Source organism: Gavialis gangeticus, unplaced genomic scaffold (genome assembly GCF_001723915.1).
Source record: "Gavialis gangeticus isolate Ggan-Ray unplaced genomic scaffold, GavGan_comp1, whole genome shotgun sequence".
In the NCBI taxonomy this organism is placed as follows: domain Eukaryota; kingdom Metazoa; phylum Chordata; order Crocodylia; family Gavialidae; genus Gavialis; species Gavialis gangeticus.
Genome location: NW_017729025.1, coordinates 12,919,725 through 12,939,791, shown reverse-complemented (window position 1 = coordinate 12,939,791; position 20,067 = coordinate 12,919,725). Strand labels below are relative to the sequence as shown.

General features: G+C 41.3%; 1 protein-coding gene across 1 annotated transcript in view; it reads left to right on the top strand.

Moving 5' to 3' along the window:
• Window positions 1-17,169, top strand: part of NAA30 (N(alpha)-acetyltransferase 30, NatC catalytic subunit) — a gene marked incomplete at its 5' end in the record, with an annotated part of 36,005 nt that extends 18,836 nt beyond the window's left edge. Inside the window, 3 exons of the mRNA XM_019519887.1 lie at window positions 611-734; window positions 3,056-3,111; window positions 13,912-17,169. Coding sequence (XP_019375432.1) covers window positions 611-734; window positions 3,056-3,111; window positions 13,912-14,049 — 318 coding nt within the window. The remainder of the gene's footprint in view (window positions 1-610; window positions 735-3,055; window positions 3,112-13,911) is intronic.
• Between the last annotated feature and the right edge of the window lie 2,898 nt (window positions 17,170-20,067).

The following is a 20,067-nucleotide window of genomic DNA, read 5'->3' as shown; positions in this document are numbered from 1 at the left end:
ATTTTGAAAGTGGTTTATATGCGCTGAACTTCTGTTGAGTTACGGATTTGAACTGGTTTTGGATCACTTATACTGGTTTATACTGGTAACTTCTGTCCCTAGCCATCATGGTCTTGAAGTTAAAGGTGCACTAAGATTTTAAGCTACGTATCATCCATGATGACTTTCATAAGGTGAAATGGAAGTTGTCTACAAAAATAAGTTAAATTATTTCTTATATTCTTATCTTTACAAATGAGGCTGCCTTGACTTAATTTTTAACTTAAGTTTAAAAAAAACCCTGCAGAAATAAGTACTTCATATGAATGGATTTGTGCGTATAAAAAACAGGTTGAAACGCTGTCAGAAATGACTCAAGGACGTGGACCAGAAAAAATTACTAGAATTATATTAGGTTGTGTTACATTGTTTTAAAAATCGTGTTAGTTTCTTATCTGTATTTTGGATATGAGGTTTGCTGGAATTCTATATACAGTTTCATAATGCAAACAAATAATTGTTACTTTTGTATATGCAAGTCTCATTTAAAATGCAAACAAATATTTGCTGGTTTTGCTCCCATTGTATATCACATGCTGAAAATATACACAGATATTTGTTTGTTTTTAAGGCCATGGTAGGTGAAGAGTGTGTAGGTGCCATTGTCTGCAAGTTGGATATGCACAAAAAGATGTTTCGCAGAGGTTATATAGCCATGTTAGCAGTGGATTCCAAATACAGAAGAAAAGGCATTGGTAAGCTATTTTATTTTCTTTTTAAAAGGGAAATAGCCCTGCTGAGATGCTTGTAAATTCTGGAGTAGATTGCTGCTGCAAAACATATTATCTCTATGTAGAGGTGAAAGAGGTTGTGGGAAAACAAGCAAAGCAGTCTTTTTCTTGAATTAATTGAATATAACTTGATGTGTCTACGTTTCCTAGTGCATCACAAATTGTATTTTACAACTTGCAATAGCTACTGTTAGCTAATGCCACTCTTCTTTTCATTAAAAGTGCAGCATTTTCTTTCCTGCTTATTTGAATTTTTTTTGTCTGTTATGAGAGACTGTTTAACTACATGGTCTCTCTGGATTGACCCTCCCCCCCTTTCTCTCCCCACCCTCCTCTTTAAGACAAATTATCTATAAGAAAAATCTTATTTTTTTGGTCTCCCAAGAAACCATCTCTGAACACTTAGTGTGTGGCCTTTTAGGATAGGAGTTACTGCACTCTTAAATTTCTGGATGTAAAATCTTGCAAGTATTGTATCAGGTTAGTAAGAAAAGTGGCCACAAACCTCAATTTCCTCTGTAAATTATATTGCTAAATAGCAGGAAAAAGCAAGTGTTTGTATTCTTATGCATGCACACCCCTGCCACTACCTTCCTTTCTACATGCTATCTAGGCAAGCCATTCCATTCCATTTTCTCTGGCTCCCCTCAGTCCGTTACCATCCCATGTAGATCCTTTACATGGGCAATTACTGCATGCTTACTTAACAAAAACACTTCCAATTTTTTGTATCTGCTAGTCATACAGATTTGGTACCAATTTTGGAAAATAAGCCTTCATGCCAAGAATTGCTTTCAATATGAGGCCGCAGTTCCCAAACTGACAGATTGCGCATCACCAGTTTAAAACGATACAACCTTAAGTACCACCAGCAAATTTTTGTCATATAAAGTAATTATAATAAATCTGTTAAAGCATATACCCCTGGCAGATTGTCTGTGTACCACACCGGTGGTACCTCTGCCACTGATTGCGAACTGCTGATCTGTGGTATCTGCACTTACTGAATTAGGTGTTGATCTGCCCATTTAAATAAGCCATCCTGAAATATATTAATCATATTGAAGTACCTGTTTAAGTAAAATGTCCTTAAAAGCTGACATTTACAAGGATGTTCTTTGCCACTAATTTGTAACGTGTCAGATCCTCACTTTGCATGTTGTTAATTCTTGTTTTGTTTGTGGAGAACAGAAAATGAGTTATAGCTGGGAAAATACGAGGGAATGCAATAAGTATGGTGGAACTGCTACTCTTGTCCCCTTCACCACTCATAGAAAAAAAAGATGATGTCACAAGTGATCAGACAATCTGCAGTTGCACTTTGCCAACATTTTAATTAAATTGGAAAACTTTAATAATGTAAAATCTGAACACACTTCCAGATTTAGGAATCTGGAGCCAGCAGTTGCTTCTGTTACAGGGTTTCTATAGAGCAGGGAAAAGAGGATACAGAGAAGTTCTCACCCCCTTTGAGCACGGTCAGGTAGTTTTCAGTTCATAGGAGCACAAAGGAATGGCTGTGTGTGTTGTCTTCATGCCCACAAACATGGATTTGGGGATGGCTTTTTCCCTTCTCTTTCCCTCTGATTGTCTGCTTCTGCACTATCAAACTGTATTGGCTACATCTGGGTTTTTTTAATAAAAACAGAACAAATTGGTGTTTTCCTGTACTTTCCTCAGTAGCTCTCGGTGTAATTTCTCACAAAGAATGAGGCCACCCAAAAGATGCAGCTTCTTATCCTCGGCATGCTTCAGTCTTTGTACGACACACATTTATTGCTCTGTGTCTAGGTTGGTTGGCAACTGTTATGAGAGACTGTTTAAATATATGGTCTCTCTGCATTGAGCCCCCTCCCTCCTTCTCCCCCCACTTTGAGACAAATTACCTTGCAAGAAAATGATTTTCTTCAGATAAGCTCAAGAGTGGCTTCCAAGCATAAATTGCAACAAAAAGGAATTCATTTGGTCTTGGGATTCTTTGTCACGTAAAATGAGGGTATATTAAGCAAACATTAGAAGCCTGTTACAATGTTAAAGAAAGCAATCTTACGCTCAAAATGAATTTCCGTATGTCTTTACTGGCAATTTTAATGCTTGAGCTTAAAAGCAGACAATGGATTTGCAGTGCATTTTTTAAGTATTGTAAAAAATTACTATTTTGTAGTATCTTGAGGGGGTGAGCATGGGGTATGTGTTAGTTGCATATAAGCCTGCTTGAACTGAAATCTCTTGCACAATACATGTATTTTGCTTGTTTTTTTTAATGTTTAAAATCTGTATTCCAGGTACAAACTTGGTTAAGAAAGCTATTTATGCCATGGTTGAAGGAGATTGTGATGAGGTAAGATTTTTATATCCAGTCTTTCTGAGAGAGTACTCTAGTGTTCTTTGCACTCATGGATTTATTTTATAGGCTTTCTTTTGGACGTTTTATTTTGCTGTAAAGAACTTACCCATATATTGTAGGAGCCAGAATAGCCTAAAAAAGGCAAACTAAATTATATGTCTGAAAATATTAGGAGATATTAATGCAAAATGTCCAAACAGTTGAATATTTTGCTTCACTAAGTAACTGTCAGACTTCACTACATGGATCTTTCTAAAGCAATCAACGAATAAAGGCTACTGAATAATAAAAACTTGTTCTAGAATTTCTGGCTTGATTATTCCACCTAATGCTTCATTGTATTCAGAATACATGAGGTTAAATGCTGAAATGGTACCTAGTGTAAGACTGGAACATGTTCTTATCAGACTGTCATCAAATGTATTAAAAAATAAATTAAGTTAAAGCTCTGTCATATAACAGGATTATCACAATAGTAGCATGGTGTTATGTGTGTGCGTTACTAATGAAGATCTGGGGTGAGGGGGGACAGTTTCAGCATCGTAAAAAATCAAATCTGAAGCTTAACATTCTTTTTCCCCCAGCTGAATGAGAGCTTGCATTACTTCTTGAATATGTAGAAAGCTACTAGTAAGTCTGGATATGATGCAGGGAGGAGAAAATAACATTCCTCGCACACCACTCTATTTAGTCCAGTTAGATATTCCACCGCTCTCTTGCATCTGCTCCATAGCACTGAACCCTGAGCTTGTCACCAGTTAGCCAGCCTTTTCTCTTGTAACCTGTGCCTCTACTGTTGCAGTATAAAAGGTATCTTGGGGAACACTTCTAAACTACAACTTTCTTCAAATAAATTTTCTAGGGCATGGTGTGTTCTTTCTCTCCACGTACCATGTTATCCCATCCTTGAATCTATGCACAGGTGTCTGATTTCTTTCAGTAGCTTATTTAAACTTTGTCCTCTTCTCCAGGACCCTGAATAGCTGCATAGTATTCATATCTCCTTTTTTGTACCACTTGCATGATTATAACTTTCATGCTCTGACACATACTGCAGCTTGGAAAATAATTTTATTTTCCTGTAAAGTAGCTTCATGTGTTGTCTTATACTAGGAGTGTCAAACTTACTTATGGCCCCCCAGGCTGCACCCAGAGTTCAGGTCTTCTCATGAACTGGATCTGGAATGCAGAGTGCTTCACTGGCCAGATCTGATGGTGCAAGGGTTAACACAGCTGTTGTTCGTCCCCCTGCCAGTGATGTGGATCTCCTGTAGGGCTTCATAACTGGACAATGAGCAGTGCACCACACCCTGAATTCCCAGCCCCGCTAGGAGCCCTGCAGGGCAGATCTTGGACACGCCTGTCTTGGAGGATCCTTTCTGCTTGAAATCTGCTTTCTGATTCTGTCACTGTATGCACTTTGACCTAGTTCAAATCCCTTTCGGTATTTCCTGACTTCTGGTCACTCTGCCATTGCTCATCTCTAGAGTGGCCTTGAATGTGTTAATCATTCACAAATAATATAGAATATTGCTATCCTGGCCCCCCACTCTTGCGATATCTGAGCACCTCACTATCTGTATTTTTTTTCCCCTTGCAACACCGCTGTGGTAGGAAGATACCATTATCCCCATGTTACAAACTGGGAACCAAGACGCAGAGAGTTGTGTTGGGCACCTTGTTGTTATCAATAAGACTTTTTCTTCCTTCCACTTGAAACTTATTTGTAAATTAGAGAAAATAAGGCATGCATATAAGGGCATCATGTGACCTTTACCCTTGTAAACCCTGTTTGTCCATATTAAATTAGCCTTTTGCTCTTTTCATTTCTCTGTGTAAAATGTAATACAAATTTCCAGTTCCTTCGCTCATGGGCCTGGTAGATTAGTGGTGGAATATTAAAATCTAAATATAAATAAAATATTTAAAATGAATACTGTCCCTGCTACATGTTTCATTGTTGGGCTTCATCACGATTGATCATAATTTTTTTTCTTTCACCATATACCCACTATCTACAGCAATGTGGTAAGCACATCTTCATATTTTCTTTTTCCTCGACACCAGTCTTACATTTTGGAGATTCCTTCAAGCTATTTGTGATGCAACAATATCGGCTTAACTGCTTGAACCTCCTGATAAATTGCAGAAGTCCTAGGGTATGCATGTAAGGTAACATTGAAGTCTTCAAAGAATGTTACTGACTGGGAACCAGTTCACAGTTGTCCTGGGTCAGAGGTGTGACATCTGAACACAGCCAGTGGCTTTAAGTGGAACAGTCATTTTTTAGGCACTGCTGTGCTAGCAAACTGCCACCAGAGGGTGGTGGCGAGTACCCAGCCCAGTTGCAATTTTCTGCTTCCCCTTCTCACTTACACTGAGTTCAGTGAAGACCATTCCTGCATTTTACTGACATCTCCGTACTGATACCCTAACTGGAGGTGCCCATATATGCTGGTGGGGGGACTACTTGGACCCCTGCTTCTGTTTTCCATAGGGGTCTGGGTACCTTGGGGGTATGTTTGGGGTCTCTGCATCTTGCTTTTAAAGGGACTTTCCTACAAAGTTGCTCAATTTACTTCCATAGCCTGTAATCAACAACAGTCTGTGATTGTCCTAGGATGATTTGGGGGAGTGGTGAGGGTCGAGGGGGATGCTCAGGTAGGTAGGGGTTTTGCTTGAAAGCTGCTCAATTAATGTGCATTGGCAGCAGTTGCATAGGGATGTGTGTGCAGGTTGGCACATCTGGGGCAGGATAGGTGGTGGGGGTGCAGTAAAGAGGGCAAGGAACAGTTAAGAATTAATGGGCCACTTCACATTAACTTCCAGGAATAACGGTCACAAGCTGGCAGAGGGTAGATTTAGGCTAGATATAAGGAGGCGCTACTTCACAGTCAGGGCAGCTAGGATCTGGAACCAACTTCCAAGAGAAGTGGTGCTGGCTTCTACCCTGGGGGTCTTTAAGAGGAGGCTAGATATACACCTTGCTGGGGTCATTTGACCCCCAGTACTCTTTCCTGCCATGGCAGGGGGTCAGACTCGATGATCTGCTCAGGTCCCTTCCGACACTAGAAACTATGAAACTATAACTGAGCATGGAATTGACAGCCATTGTCTGGTATTATCCACTGTACTGTGGCTCAGTTCTTCCTCCCTGGCAACTGATGAATGTTTTCAGTTAAAGGTGCCATTTGCCTACCAACCTTACAGCCTCTTGGAAACCCAAAAGCAAGCATCTAGGAAGCCCACTCCCCCACCCCTCCCCCCCCAGCCTTAAATCAGGTTGGGACATTGCAGAGTGGGGGGTCCATTGTCCGCAACTGAAAGACCTTGAGGAAAGTGTTCTCTTAAAGCTACAGTATAAGACAGACACCATAGGCAGAACCTAGCCTTTGGGACGCAAAAAGCCAGGGGCCTGGGACCATAGACTTCAGTTAAGTGAATGCAATAGAGGTTGGGGCAGTAAAGTTCTGGCTGTGTACTAACGCAGCCAGTGGCTGTGAAAGGTTTTGCGGGGATTGAGGTGATAATGAGCAATGCAGGGTGGAGATGCCTGTAGGACCAGGCAGCTACTAGTTATAGAAGGCTTGGTGTCCATACATAACATGGAACCAGTTCAAAATAACACTCAATTATCCAAGTACTTTTGAAAAATTCCAGGAGGTTTAAACCATTCTACACTGGTCACTTGCAGTTTAAACGTCATTTAAACAGGTCGGTCCTATGTGTCCACACCCTTTATTCATTGCTAGGGTTTGCAAAATCCAGGCAGCAACTCATTACTAGTGCCTGGTGTTTCTACTGATAAGTGAGGGAGCCCAGGTCACAGATAATTTTAAGAAAAAAATGAGATTTTTAACCCTTATTCTATATATAACCAGACAAGTATGAAAGTTGTACAGTATTGTGATTTGTCTTTCTCCATCTGTAGATAGCTTCAGTATCTCTACTACTATTCTTAGGTGTTCCTCCCCGCCCCCCAAATTATAGCAAAATGAAATCAAAATAACTGCTCATTTTTACTTGTTGCTGTTAATACACAGTGCATAGCAAGTAAGGACCCAGCTTCTGGTAAGTTCAGCTGTGCACTTAAAAGATGTGTTAACTTTTTTGGAGACCCCTTTAAAACTTCTTAAAATTAGTATTTTAACAAAAGTGAAAGAGCTGCAATGTTCCCAGTAATATTCTGGCAAGCATATACTAAATGTGAGAGGGAATATCAACTTTTCCTGAAAAGCTGCACTGAGGCCCCCTCTACACCTTACAGGTATCACACAATTAACTGGTTAATTGCACAGTTGCCTTAAGACCAGCTACATATGTAGAATAGCTATCATAATAAAGAGCCCCAACCAGTTATAAAGTTAGACCTCGAAAATGTTTACGAACTTTATAGCTGGTTGCTATAGAACTTTAATTTGCACACATGGTAGGGTCTCCCTTTCAGCTGGGAGCCCCATGAGCTGACAGGGTTCCCAGCTTCAGGGAAGCACCATGCCCAGCACAAACCCCCTGGGCCCCGGGGGATTGCAGCAGCTGCAGTCCCCAGGGCCTAAGGGTGCGTGAAACCCCAGGGCCCACACAGGTAGTCAGGACCAAGAGCCCTGTCAAGTACAAGATTCTTAGTCCCAGCTGTGCCTGGCCCCCAGACTGGGAGGTAATTGCGGAAAGGGGGCTCTCAGCTGTGGGAGCCTCCTTCTGACTGATGCAGCGGGGAAGCCCAAGATCAGGCTTCCCCTACACTGGCAGTAAGGTGTGATTGGCTCTAATGTGCGATCCCACAATTGCACTTTGCCATGCACATGTAGAGGTGGCCTGAAGCACATAGCATTCACAACAACTTTTAGCCAGGGCCCGTTTTTGTTAGTGAGACTCCTTGGCATCATGCTGGGTGGGTAAAAACATTATTTTGGGGGGAGGGGAAGGGGAGTACACTCTTCTTTCTTTAAAGTAGTCCTGTTGAAAATAGTCAGAAATGATATCTATACCATGTTATAAACAATACATCTTTGCTGTAGCTTTGGAGAAAGATCACTGAACTAGTAGAAGATACTGGCTAAGCACCTGGGACTAGTTTGTGGAAATGCTAAACAAGCATCTTACAGTAGTACTCTCTTCTGCTGGTTCAGAGAAGATTTTCTTTGATTCAGTTTATTCAGCTGGTTTAGCTCCAAGTGGAGAAACAAGTTTGGAGTTGACAAAGCAGGAAGGCTTGACTTATCTCTTCAAATCTCTGAATGGAAACTAGGTGTGAGAGGAGGTGATTTAGCTGACCTAACATATTAAAGACTATGGTAATTGGGAACTACAGATATTTCATTTTGTTTAATAAATCAGTTTAAAATGCTAAAACATTAAATAGTAGGGCTGTGTGAAGCTTCAGATGCTGATTCGATTCGGCCCAATTCAGTGGCTGAATCTCCAAATCCGAATCAAATCAGGGAACCAATAAAAAGGTTCAAATTGATTTGAAGCTCTCCAAATCTTCGGAAAAGATTTGGACAGCTTTGATGATTTGGGCAGTCCCCAGTCACTGCAGCAGGGAGCTGGAGCAGACTTGGAGCTCATAAGTGGGGGGGGGGGGCCAGAAGAGACCATGAGGGGACCCCTGCAGGCCCCATCCCGTCTGCTCCCCAGCCCCACCCATGGCTGCCCCAGCTCCCAGTGCGTTATAAAAAAGCCCTGACTTGCTGGGCGCTGCTGTGCAGGGAGGCGATCCCCACTGTCCCCCACTACCCAATGCTGCATGGGGGGCTCTGTATGAGCCCCCCAGCTCCCTCAGGCCCCCCATGGCTGTCCTGCCCACCTCAGCTCCAGCCCTTTAAAAAAAAAAAGAAAAAGAAAAAAACCCTTGGACTCACTGGCTCTTGCAGTAGCCTCGGGGCTTCAGGGGGCTTGTGGAAGAGCCCCCCACATGGAACAGGGTAGCGGGGGGCAGCAGGGATTGCCCCCACCAGGCAGGAACTGGTGAGTGTAGGATCTTTGGGTTTTTTTTCCTTGAAGGGCTGGAGCTGGGGGGCAGCGGGGATTGCCCCCCTGCCCAGCAGAAGCTGGTGAGTTAGTGCTTTTCCCACCCCCCAAAGTGCCAGGAGCAGGGGCAAGCCATTGCCAGGGCTGGGAGACCCAGCTGGGGATGAGCCTGGGTGATTCAGCCAAATCGATTCAGGACAGTGATTCAAATCGTCAAATTGAATCGCTGTCCCCCGAATTGGCCAAATCTGAAGTGAATACTAGCTGCTTTGTACAGGCCTATTAAATATGGTTGATATCTAAGAAAGTTTATCTAACAGATAAAAGTTTTAAGATTTGGGGGTTTGTGTATTTTAACTGAATTCTGGTTTTCATCAAAATACAACTTGACGCAAGTAACAAAAATGATTAAGCTAATAATAAAAAGTATCATTTTCTATTGTAATAGAAAATGTAAAATTAATGCAACTAGGTTTGAACTATGTAATTAAGTGATTCTTCACATATACATTATCTTTCCAATTAGCAAATGTGTGCTAAATTTAGTGTAAAAGCTTTATTTATCAATGTATTTTAATGGCTATTGACCAATGAGAATCAATATTTCTTGTAAGAAAACGCAGTGCAAATACGATTGGGGGTGACCATAAAAATCAATCACATGATTAAAGCTTATAATTCAAACTTACTTTAAGTCAATCCACTTTGATGCCTACTGAATAAGAAAAAGCATAGCCCTTTGCTGCTTTAACTGGGAATACAACTTTAATGACACATTAACATTTCTCTACTCTTGTCTGTTAGTGTCATGATATCTGCCCTGGTCTTGTTTCATTTTTTTTGTATGTAGTAGAAGATGGATACGGTAGTATTTCAGATTGCTCAGAGAAAGCATGGTCTCAGAAACTTACTAAGTTGTTTGCCCCCATACAGCAATATAGGCCATAAAGAGGCTGCATCTGGCTTGGGAAGGTGTGCCCCAGCCCAAAACAACCCAGAGCATCGGGAGGCATCAAGCTGTACTGAGCCACCCATCCCCTTCACAGCACACTCCTCTGCAGCTGCCCCTGCTGCAGAAAGAGCTATCATAATAATTAATTCAGGCAGTACTGATGCAGGTAGATAGAGGCAGAGATTATTCTAGGTTATTAAAGAGATTACCAGGCATGCTTGTACATGCAAAGCATACTGGCTGTGGGGGATTATAGGACATAAGTGAGTGAGATCACTGAACATATTGGGCTTGGTTTTGAAACGACACACAGGAAGAGGAACAGTCTTTGCACAGCTGGGTCCATCTTTGCATACAAGGATATGTTTTAGCATTCATGAAAAAATCAGTGTTCAGGCAGGATGAGTAGGGGCTTTATTCCCCCCAACATTTACAAGATGTCAGTTCAGTATTTAACAAACTTTTCAACAATATGCCATATTTACTCAAATTCAAAATGAGGGGTTTTTTTCCTTCCCGTACAGTGGGGGAGAGGGGAGCCCTCTGTCTTGGATTTGAGTACAAGGCATGGTGCGGGGTGGCAAGTAGCTGCTACAGGAGCTCTGACTTTGGCACCAAGCCCAGGTTGGGGCCAGAGTTAGAACCACAGGAACCACGTACACCCCCTCCCGCCTGTTTCTGCAGCCTCTTCACCTCCCCATCCCCTATTGCTGTCAGATGCTTCTCCAGCTCCAGCCCCATTCCTTCCGGGGGCATGGAGCACATGGAAACTGTCCCCTGCCCAGCCAATCAGCAGTGGTGACAGCTCCAGCTGCCACCTGGCAGGGGTTGCACTGCCATGTGCTCCATGCCCTGGGAGGGAATGGAGCCAGAACAGTATCTGACAGTCAAGGTGGGGAGCAGAGGCTGCAGGGAGCCAGGCACTGGGTGGGCGCAAGGGCAAGCAGTCTGCAACGGGAAGGAGGGTGAAGTATGCAGAGGGCTGCCTTTCCCAGTTGTAGCGAGGCAGGGGTGAATTTAAGATGACACTCCAGTAATTAGAACTGATACCTGGAAAATTATAACACGTATACATTTTCTATATAAAAAAATCTAATTACTGGGAGGACATCTTAAATCCAGTGTCATCTTGGATCTGAGTAAATATGGTACTTGTTCATTTTCATGCTGTTATTGATATTGGTCTTCAAATATTAGCTTCCTATTGGACAGTTGGGAATGGCATTCCTGCGTAAAGCAGGGGACAGGGCTCCATCGGGGATTAACAAAACTGGGTTCTATTTTCGGATGCACCACTCACTTGCTCTGTACTGATCACTTAATCCCTTTTCCTGAATCCATTTTCACCATTTGAGAAATATGGAGAAAAAATACTTGAATCCCAAGACTGCACAGCCATAAAAGAACCTAGACAGGGCTACTGCAGCCACGTATACTAACATCTGATGGCCTTTCTGAAAGGGCTCTAACGTTCTTAAAATTTAAAGCTTACTAACTTACTTAGTTTTGTCAGTAACTACTGTATTCATGTCGTGAAACAATTTATCTTTTTGTGTGATCAAACAAACACTTCTTTACATCACGAGACTTATCTGTCTTTGCGTTAAGCATTACTGCGTTTTTATAATAGGGATCTCAAACTGTTAGTACATAGTTTCATCCTGAAAGCCAGCTCTTTGAATAATTGGGGTTTTGGCAAACCTGAATTTTAGCAGTTAAGTACTCCTTTAAATAGGTGACTTGCGAAAAGAGTGGAGAGCAATTTCCAAGGCCTTCCAGGCTAATAGCATGAACATGCAGGTTTGCAACTGGGCACAGGCATGTTATCTTACTCTACCAAGTTACTAAACTTTAATGAAGATGAATGCTGTTTGTAGACAAAGCTCAAGCAAGTTTCATTTTCAGCACTAGTTTTGCCAGTTGTATTTCTTGCCCAGCATAAATACTTTATTTTGATCTGAGCTGAGAGGCAATTTCTTGTACCTTATAATGTAGGGAAAGAAAAAGCAACAGGACAAAAGTTGGAAGTCGGTTAATTTGAATTGATTAAAAATTGTAGGGCAAATTTGTTGAGTTAGAAGTCCTGATATTAGGATTCCAGTGAGGTAATGATGCATATTAAAAAACATAAATTCAGTATCTAGTTCTTCATAGGAGGCAGAGAATCTGAATTAGCCCATTGCAAGAATATAGATCAAACAAACTGACCTTTATATTTTAATCACCCTACTTTAAAAATAATAAATTGAAAAGATTTTGGTCTTTTTATATATTAATAAAATCTTATTTCAGGTTTCTTTAAAAAAAAAAAAAATTTAGCCTCTCCCTTTTCAGTTTTCCTGTTATGCATGTTCCATTGGTCTCTTAGAACCCAAAATCATTACATTTCTGGACATGATTTACCCATTGGGAGATTGATGTGTAGGGATGGATGGCTGGGATATGTGGTCGGAAGTTTTTGGATTTGAATGCATAGTTTAAAGTGTGTAAAATGAATGGGTATTTATTACACCTCTGTACATACATTTCAGAGATTGTGGTAGCTACATTTGAAGTAAATAAAAGGGGCTGGTCTAGTATTTTGGCCCTGTTGCATTTGGGTTATTTTTCTTGTTGTTTCTACTGTACTACCTTGTGGGGGGACACTGCTTGTTACCATTTCTAACTACAGTAGGTATGAAATGCTACAGTTCAGAAATGTTAGCTGTTTCATGAGCTCATTCTTGGCTCACTGCAAAAATTTAAATACGGGTGTCTTTATTTTCTATTGTCTTTTTATGTTATCGCCATCACTGTAGTATTGGGGGGTTGGCTTTTTTTGTATTTCATCTGTGAAGTCAGGCATAGATTGATACATAGTGTAGTCGGCCTGTTGATTCATCTTCATTCAGTGCATTCTTGAACCTGAACCACGTTTGATGCCTAAAAGTCCAGTCTAACACTAGAATTAAGTGAATAATGTATGTGTCAGTTTTACAAGACTGGATTGGAGGGCCAGGTTTTTGTTCAGAAGAGCTGAAGAAGCAACACTAACTTCCAACTTTTGTTCTGTTGCTATTCCTCCTCCTGTCCACCCTGTGCCTGGGGCTGCCAGGAGCTCTTATGGCTCGTAGTGTAACTTGTAGTTGGAGAAAGTCACTAAATTTATACCTTGACTGTAACACCCGTGACTGGTCCCTCCATTGCCAGTGCTTAGCAGGGTAGCAAGAAGGGTTTTTTTGTTCTCTTCCAGACCTATACTAGGAAGAGCTGGGGGTAGTGTATGGCAAAATGTATGACACCCAGGGTTTTCCCCTTATAATACAAAAGCCTTTGTAAGGGCCTGAGCCTGCTTAGAATTTTGTTTAGAGTTTTCACAGTAAATGTTCATACAAATATTTATTCAAACAAATGTTCATGGAAAGCTAAATTTGGATTTGTAGCCAAATCTGTTTAATTGCAAAGTAAAACTTGAGCAAATGGAAAAATGGCTTTGCTTAGTTGTAAGTAGCTTATAACAGTTAAGTTATTCACCCAAGCAGCTGACTTAGTAACACCCAGCTTGGGTCCTTAGCCATTCAGTGGGGAAATTCCAACTATCACATATTTGATTGAAGTAATGTTCAAGGCAGTCGGTGGCCATTTGATATAAGGTGAAATTTATTTGTACAAACCATGAATCATTGTTGCATAACTATTGAACTTATAACACTGTTTCTCTTTCTCAGTTATTAACAGGAAGAAAACATTGATTGCAAAATTGTTTTGATGATACAGTAATTATAGGTGGCCAGTTTAATGTAAAGCTTTAAATCTGATCAGGTTGCTTTGTAAATAATTTTCTGAAACCATGTAAATCTCAAAAATGACTTGCCCTTTTATTTTCTTTAAAGGTTGTCTTGGAAACAGAAATCACGAACAAGTCTGCTTTGAAACTTTATGAAAACCTTGGTTTTGTGCGAGATAAGAGGCTGTTCAGATACTATTTAAATGGAGTTGATGCACTGCGTCTTAAACTATGGCTGCGTTAAAAGAAACCACCACGTCAAGCAACCAACTTCCCAACAGCGCAGAGTTGTCCTTTGCATGCATTGCAATTTGTACAGAATTGCTTTGCAGGTGGACTTAGTAATTTCCATGCAGCTCTTATCTGTCAGTGTCTCATTGAGTGTCGCACATATTTGTTGCACTTTGGCATGGCACATTTGTTCTGAATTAAACCAGATTGTTTCAAACTTCGAGTTCTTTTGGTACCAGCAGGATGTGCCAGTTGATAGCCAAGATACGTTCGTTCATTTGCAAGTCTACTGACTGTATTACATACACAGTGAACATTTTATCAAAGAACCTGTATGTGGAACACAGCGTTTGGTTCCAGAAAAAAAGCCAATGTAGATTGTAAAATTCTCTTAAGTATACTAACATTTCATACAAAACTTGCCATAGTTTTCTGGAAAAAAGGCTTCAATTTTAGGTTTTATTTTTCCATATTGAATTATCCATTCTTAAATATTGGTACCTCAGTGATTAGTGAATGAAAAAAAAATGTATTGTAGGGTGGGGTGTGTGTTACAATGAGTAACGGTAACAATTTAAATTGCGTCTGCCAGTGCCTGTATAGATAAGTATATTTGTCTTCACCTCTTAATTTTTTTGAGTGCATGCTTTTTTTTTTTCTTTTACCTTTTTTGATTGTCTCTGCAAGAAAACTTTCTGCTTTTATTTAAATTCTGGATTTGATAATAAATTATTTTAGATTTTTATAATTTGGATATTTCTCCCAGACAAGGGTTTGGAAGGCCCTTCTTTTCTTATAGCAAGAAGTGTAAGCTATTTTGAAAACCTTGAGTAGCTGCTAAAAGAGAACCTGATGTTACCAGCAAATTTCTGCTGGTTTTGGATGCACTTTTTCTTTAAAAGTGAGGGACTTTTTACAAAAGAAAAAAAAGAAAAATAATGTAAATTGGTATGATTTTATTTAATCAAATTTATCACTCGGCACTCTGAAAAACAGCTGTTTTAAAATAGTTGGGACTTTTTTTTCCAGATTCGGTTTGCTTTGCTTCAGTGTTCTAAAATGCTTCAATCTTCAGTTTTTTTGGTCTTGGAAATAAATTTCAAGGTGCATTGTATCTATTTTTAGCTGCTGTCATTTTCTGTAAACTTACCTGAGTTAAGTTATCAGGGGATCCTTCTTTTTTCACTTCCCCCTATCCACAATAAGTTCAGCGGGGAAGGGACTTCCCTTTTTTAAAGTGGGCTTACACGGGTTTTACCAAAAGCCATCAATTTATTCACTAGTTAGACTATGTCTACACTCGTTTGAACAATGAGATGTATAACTAGGTCTATAGATGAGCTGTTTTTTCACTTTTGGGGAAAAAAAACAAACACTGTGCTATTGGCTTATTCATGTAACTGGAAGAACCTAAGTAACCCATGAAAAAGGCTGAACTCTCAATGAATCCGCTTTTCTGTACTGTGCATAATCCTCAAATTTGCCTTACTACACTGCGTCTGTTAGGGTTTGGTTAGAGTCATGTTTTTAATTGTTAATTACTGTACATTTACAAACCCTACCTCCAGTAACATTTGGAACAGGTCCCCTCGAAGGAAAACTGGATTTGAAGGAAAGTCAGCCTGATTTTGCACAGACTGAATGTTCACATGGTGATAAGCATTCCCCATGTTCTAAAATTGTGAATTGTATTTGAAAATAAAGGTGTGAGTTTGTAAGTTTAAATTGGCACTCCTGCTTTCTCTCCCTGTGGACACCATTAGTGTTTTTCATTTATCCATTTCTAAAACTTAATTTGGGGCTCTAAAATGGTGCCAGAATCCCAGCAAGATAAATGGAAGTAATCTGCTGTTCACAGAACGAACTCAACGTGGTTCACATCAGTGTTTCCACCTTGTAATGCAATTCAAACTTGTTCCAGTTAGACAACTCTTAGGGATGAATCTGTCATCTCTCCTGTCTGTTGGTAGGTGCTAATTGTAGGTAAAATTTCATCACATATTAGTAAACTAACTCCTGACCATAGGCTAATTTCACATAGGTGCTTTAGTGGCCTACAAAATGGAGAACTGTTCTGGCTCATTTGAATCAGTGGTTCAGAAGAAAGTAATTCCACATCCTATTAAAAGCTGTTGCACATTGTACAAGGTCAAGTAATGGAAACTGCAAATGCAGTCTTTCTTTTGCGTCTTCTATTGGTTAATATTAAAGCAGAGGGCTTTCCGATTTCTTAAAAGCACATTAGAAACTAGCTTAATATTTCAGGTAGGTGGTGCCACAGTTGTCATGTTGTGCATTCTAAAATCAAATACAATTCCATCCGTTTAAAGCAAGAAGCAACTTTCACCATGCAAACTTTCAGGATGCTGAGCAAAATGGGTGTGCCTTTCTTTTAAAAGAATGTCTACAAAATCCTAATATTGCTACTGTATAACACACAGTTCACCACCGAAGATACTGAAGCTGTACATGTTGTTGGTGTTCAGAGATACAGGTATATTCCTCACTTTGCTGCATGGGGTTGGATGTCATGGATGGATGTGATGTATTTTCAGCAGGATGAGAGCTTAATTTGAATAGAACTTCTCACAGAATCTAGAAAAGTATCAGTCACTTTTCTTGTCTGTTGCTAAGACACATCCCCTTTTTTGCATTGACAAATCTGAACTATGGAGTTGGTATTAAGTTACTTTTATGTTTAACTTCTTTATGCTGCCCAAACACTGCTGTTGGCTGACATACGTCAGAGTGGATGTTTGCATTACAATGTTTAAAACAAGAAGGGAGAGAAACCATCAGGTTTATCACTTTCAGAAAAAATAGGCATAATTTAATTGGCGTTAAGTAGTGAATCACAACTATTTTTCAGTGCACCGCAAGTCATCACAAAAATGGAGTGCTATGTTAAAAGGTTTTCAAGTCTTGTATAAACGTACCATAAATTATATTTGGAGTTTGGGTATCGGATGGGTATCTATAAAATATCAAGTGTATCTCAAAATATTGGACTGCTGTTTTGAGTGGATTATATTCTGTCCTTTTATCCTTTGGAGAGAATAAGAACATTGGGGTTATGAAATGTACAAGCTGTCTAAATAAGCTGCAGTCAAATAAAATATGGTTAAGTTGTTTATCTATTTCCTTTTAAATAGCCATGTTCTAATGGTTACTGTCCTTGCCTGTAAATCTGTACACAAATGATCTGCTTTATTATCTAATGGAAGAATGGAAAAATATCAGTAAGGGAAAATGGTCTGATCTTTTTCTCCTTTATACAGCTAGGTAATTGGTTGATCACACTGAGTGTCATGTGAACTTGATTTCTGCTGGTGTACTGAAGTATAATACCATTTACCCATGTATGCTGCCTGAGCCTGACTCTGCCGGTGGTTCAAAGGCCTCCTGTGAAATAATGAATGCACTCTTTTCCCATTCAGGGAACCTGGAGAAGGTACCCATTTATAGCCTCTTTAAAGCCAGACTTATTTTCTTCTATTGAAAGCACTTTTAGGTGCTTTTTAAAACTCCGTAAAATTGAAGTCTTTGGTACTTTGCAGTAGGTTCCTACTTAGCAAGGCATGCACAGGGCAGCTGTAATCAACATAAAGATTGCCTGTGAGAACAGCCTCTTAATGACTTCCATTTAAGGTTTTTCCAGTTGGATTCAGCCCAGCTGGGTTTTTTTGATGTTGGAGACAGTGCAAAGAAACAGGGCAAGACAAAGCAGTTCTGAAAGATTTATTTTTATGTAGCATACCACAATGTTCTGTGGTTCTAACAGTGTTCCTTACATGTGTCTAGTACTAGAAGATATTGTATGTAAATGAAACACCCAGTTCACACTGAAATTTCTGGCTGTTCTTTATCCTCTGTTAAAGCACCATGGCAGAAACTGTCCTAGTGCATTTCTGCTGCTTATTAGTAATTATTTGGTAACCTCTTGAATTCTGGTGGCAGTTTTAAGTTCTGTTCCATGCTGCAGTGTAATCACAGCAGAATAGTATGCAGTTAATGTGGGTAAGCCAAGAATAGGTTAGAGGCCTATTTAGCATTTGGGTTCTTTCAGCATAAGTCAGAAAAATCTCTCTGTCAGGTCCTAGTTTATTTGGATTAGATGATGATTTCCACTGTTAGGCTTTAAAAATACTATGTTTCTTTAAACCTTAAATTTAATATTTGCTAATATTTGCAGTTGAGTATTGAAAGCAAGTGTAAATCATCTTGATTTGGGAAACCTGTGTTTTCCTTAAATCTGTAGTCCTGGGGGAGCATGAGCTACCTCCATGCCTGTATAAGTGCTGTGGATGAGGCAGTACAATCTGCAGCTCGGATCTTTTGAAGTCCTGCAGGGTTGGTAAGCAGTTGTCACCTCTGCAGAATTCTATTTGCCATCTCCCTGTTGTAGAAGGAGAAAGTGTTATGGCCTGTGTATTTGTACAAGAGATCAGTTTAAGTGATCTGTTGCTCTCTCCTAGCCTCAAAATCTGAATTTCCTCCTACAGTGATCCTGCTAGGATGGAGCTCAGCCAGGCTTTAGGAGAAGTAGTGGTTTCTGCAGTCTTGTCTCATGTTACACAGCAATAAAGAGTTCCCTGGGAGCTTTGTTAGACAGATCTAGTTTGTCTGTAGCTATAACAGGGAAGAGTGGACAGAGCCCTCAAAGAGAAACACCACTTTGAAATACAAGGGAAGAACCCCAGTAGTAGGAGGCAGAAAAGACCGACCATGGAGGAAAACAGCTCTTGCTAAAGGAAGGTAGACCTAAGGAATCAACTGGGTAAGCCTGGCTGTAACAGAGGCTATGTTCATTTGGGGCCTGCCTGGAAGATTAAGGAACTTGAAGTAAAGGGGATTTAGAGAGAGAACTAGTGAACCTACTAGGAGGAAACTGGCCCAACCAGAACAGATGCAGAAGAGCCAAACTTAGCAAGCAGCATACCAGGGGCTATAGCAGTGGGCTAGATTCAAGAACGAATTACCATTTACTGGGTCAGGCCATAGAGCTATGTGGCAGGACGCCCTAGGGGGGCTGTGAACTCCCCTAGCACCCCCTGGCTACCGTGTCTAGCTGGTGTCAGAATGCACCCTCACCAATCTCACCCACCACATCTTTGATCCTTTAAGTGTTTAGGGGAGGCTGCCTTTCCTTTCTGTGCTGACACGGTGCCTGCCTTGCTATGCCAGGCCTGGTCCGGTTGCCTGCCAAAGTTCCTTCCGTAGAGGCTCTCCTCAATACATGCACCCCCTCTCTCCCAGGGCCTGCTCCTCTGCACTCATGCACTCCTTGCCCTCACCAGGCTTCCAACTGGGCTCGCCCCCTTTCAGAGCTTCCCCCTTCCAGGCAGCGCCCCACTGGGGCCTACCTCTCCTACATCTCACAGTCACCCACACTTGGGCCCGTGCCCCGCAATCCTTGCCCAACTCGGGCCGCTACTCGCGCTTCTCACATTTCGCACACTCAGGCAGCCTCAGCCTTACCTGGCCCCAGACCCCTTGCAGGATTATATGCCCGCGCTCAGGCCTCATCTCGCGTGCCCTAGCCCACGCTCGGGCCTCAGGCAGCCTCAGCCTTACCTGGCCCCAGACCCCTTCTAGGGTCGTATGCCTGACTCGGGCTTCTCACAGTTGGGGCTCAGGCGGCCTTAGCTTTACCTGGCCCCCCCCAGACCCACCTTCTTGGGCTTATGCCCTACTGGGGCCAACTCGTGCTTCCCGCGCCGCGCTTCTCACACCCACTGGGCCTACAGTGCTTCTCGCGCCCTCGCCCACTGGGCCTCTTGTCTGTGCTCACGAAGCCTGCACCGGAGTCTCTTACCCGTGCCCGCATAGCCCGCAGCGGCTCCTACTGGCGCTGACTACAGCACCCTCCCTGGCACTTGGAGCACCCCCACCTTACTGGGGGGACTCCTGTTGAGGCCTCCTCCACCCCTACAGCCTCACCCAGTCCTCCAGTTTAGTAACAATAATTAAATTCCCAAAACACAACTTCCAAGCACAACAGAAAACTCCCCCTCCAGGGTCCCAACATAAG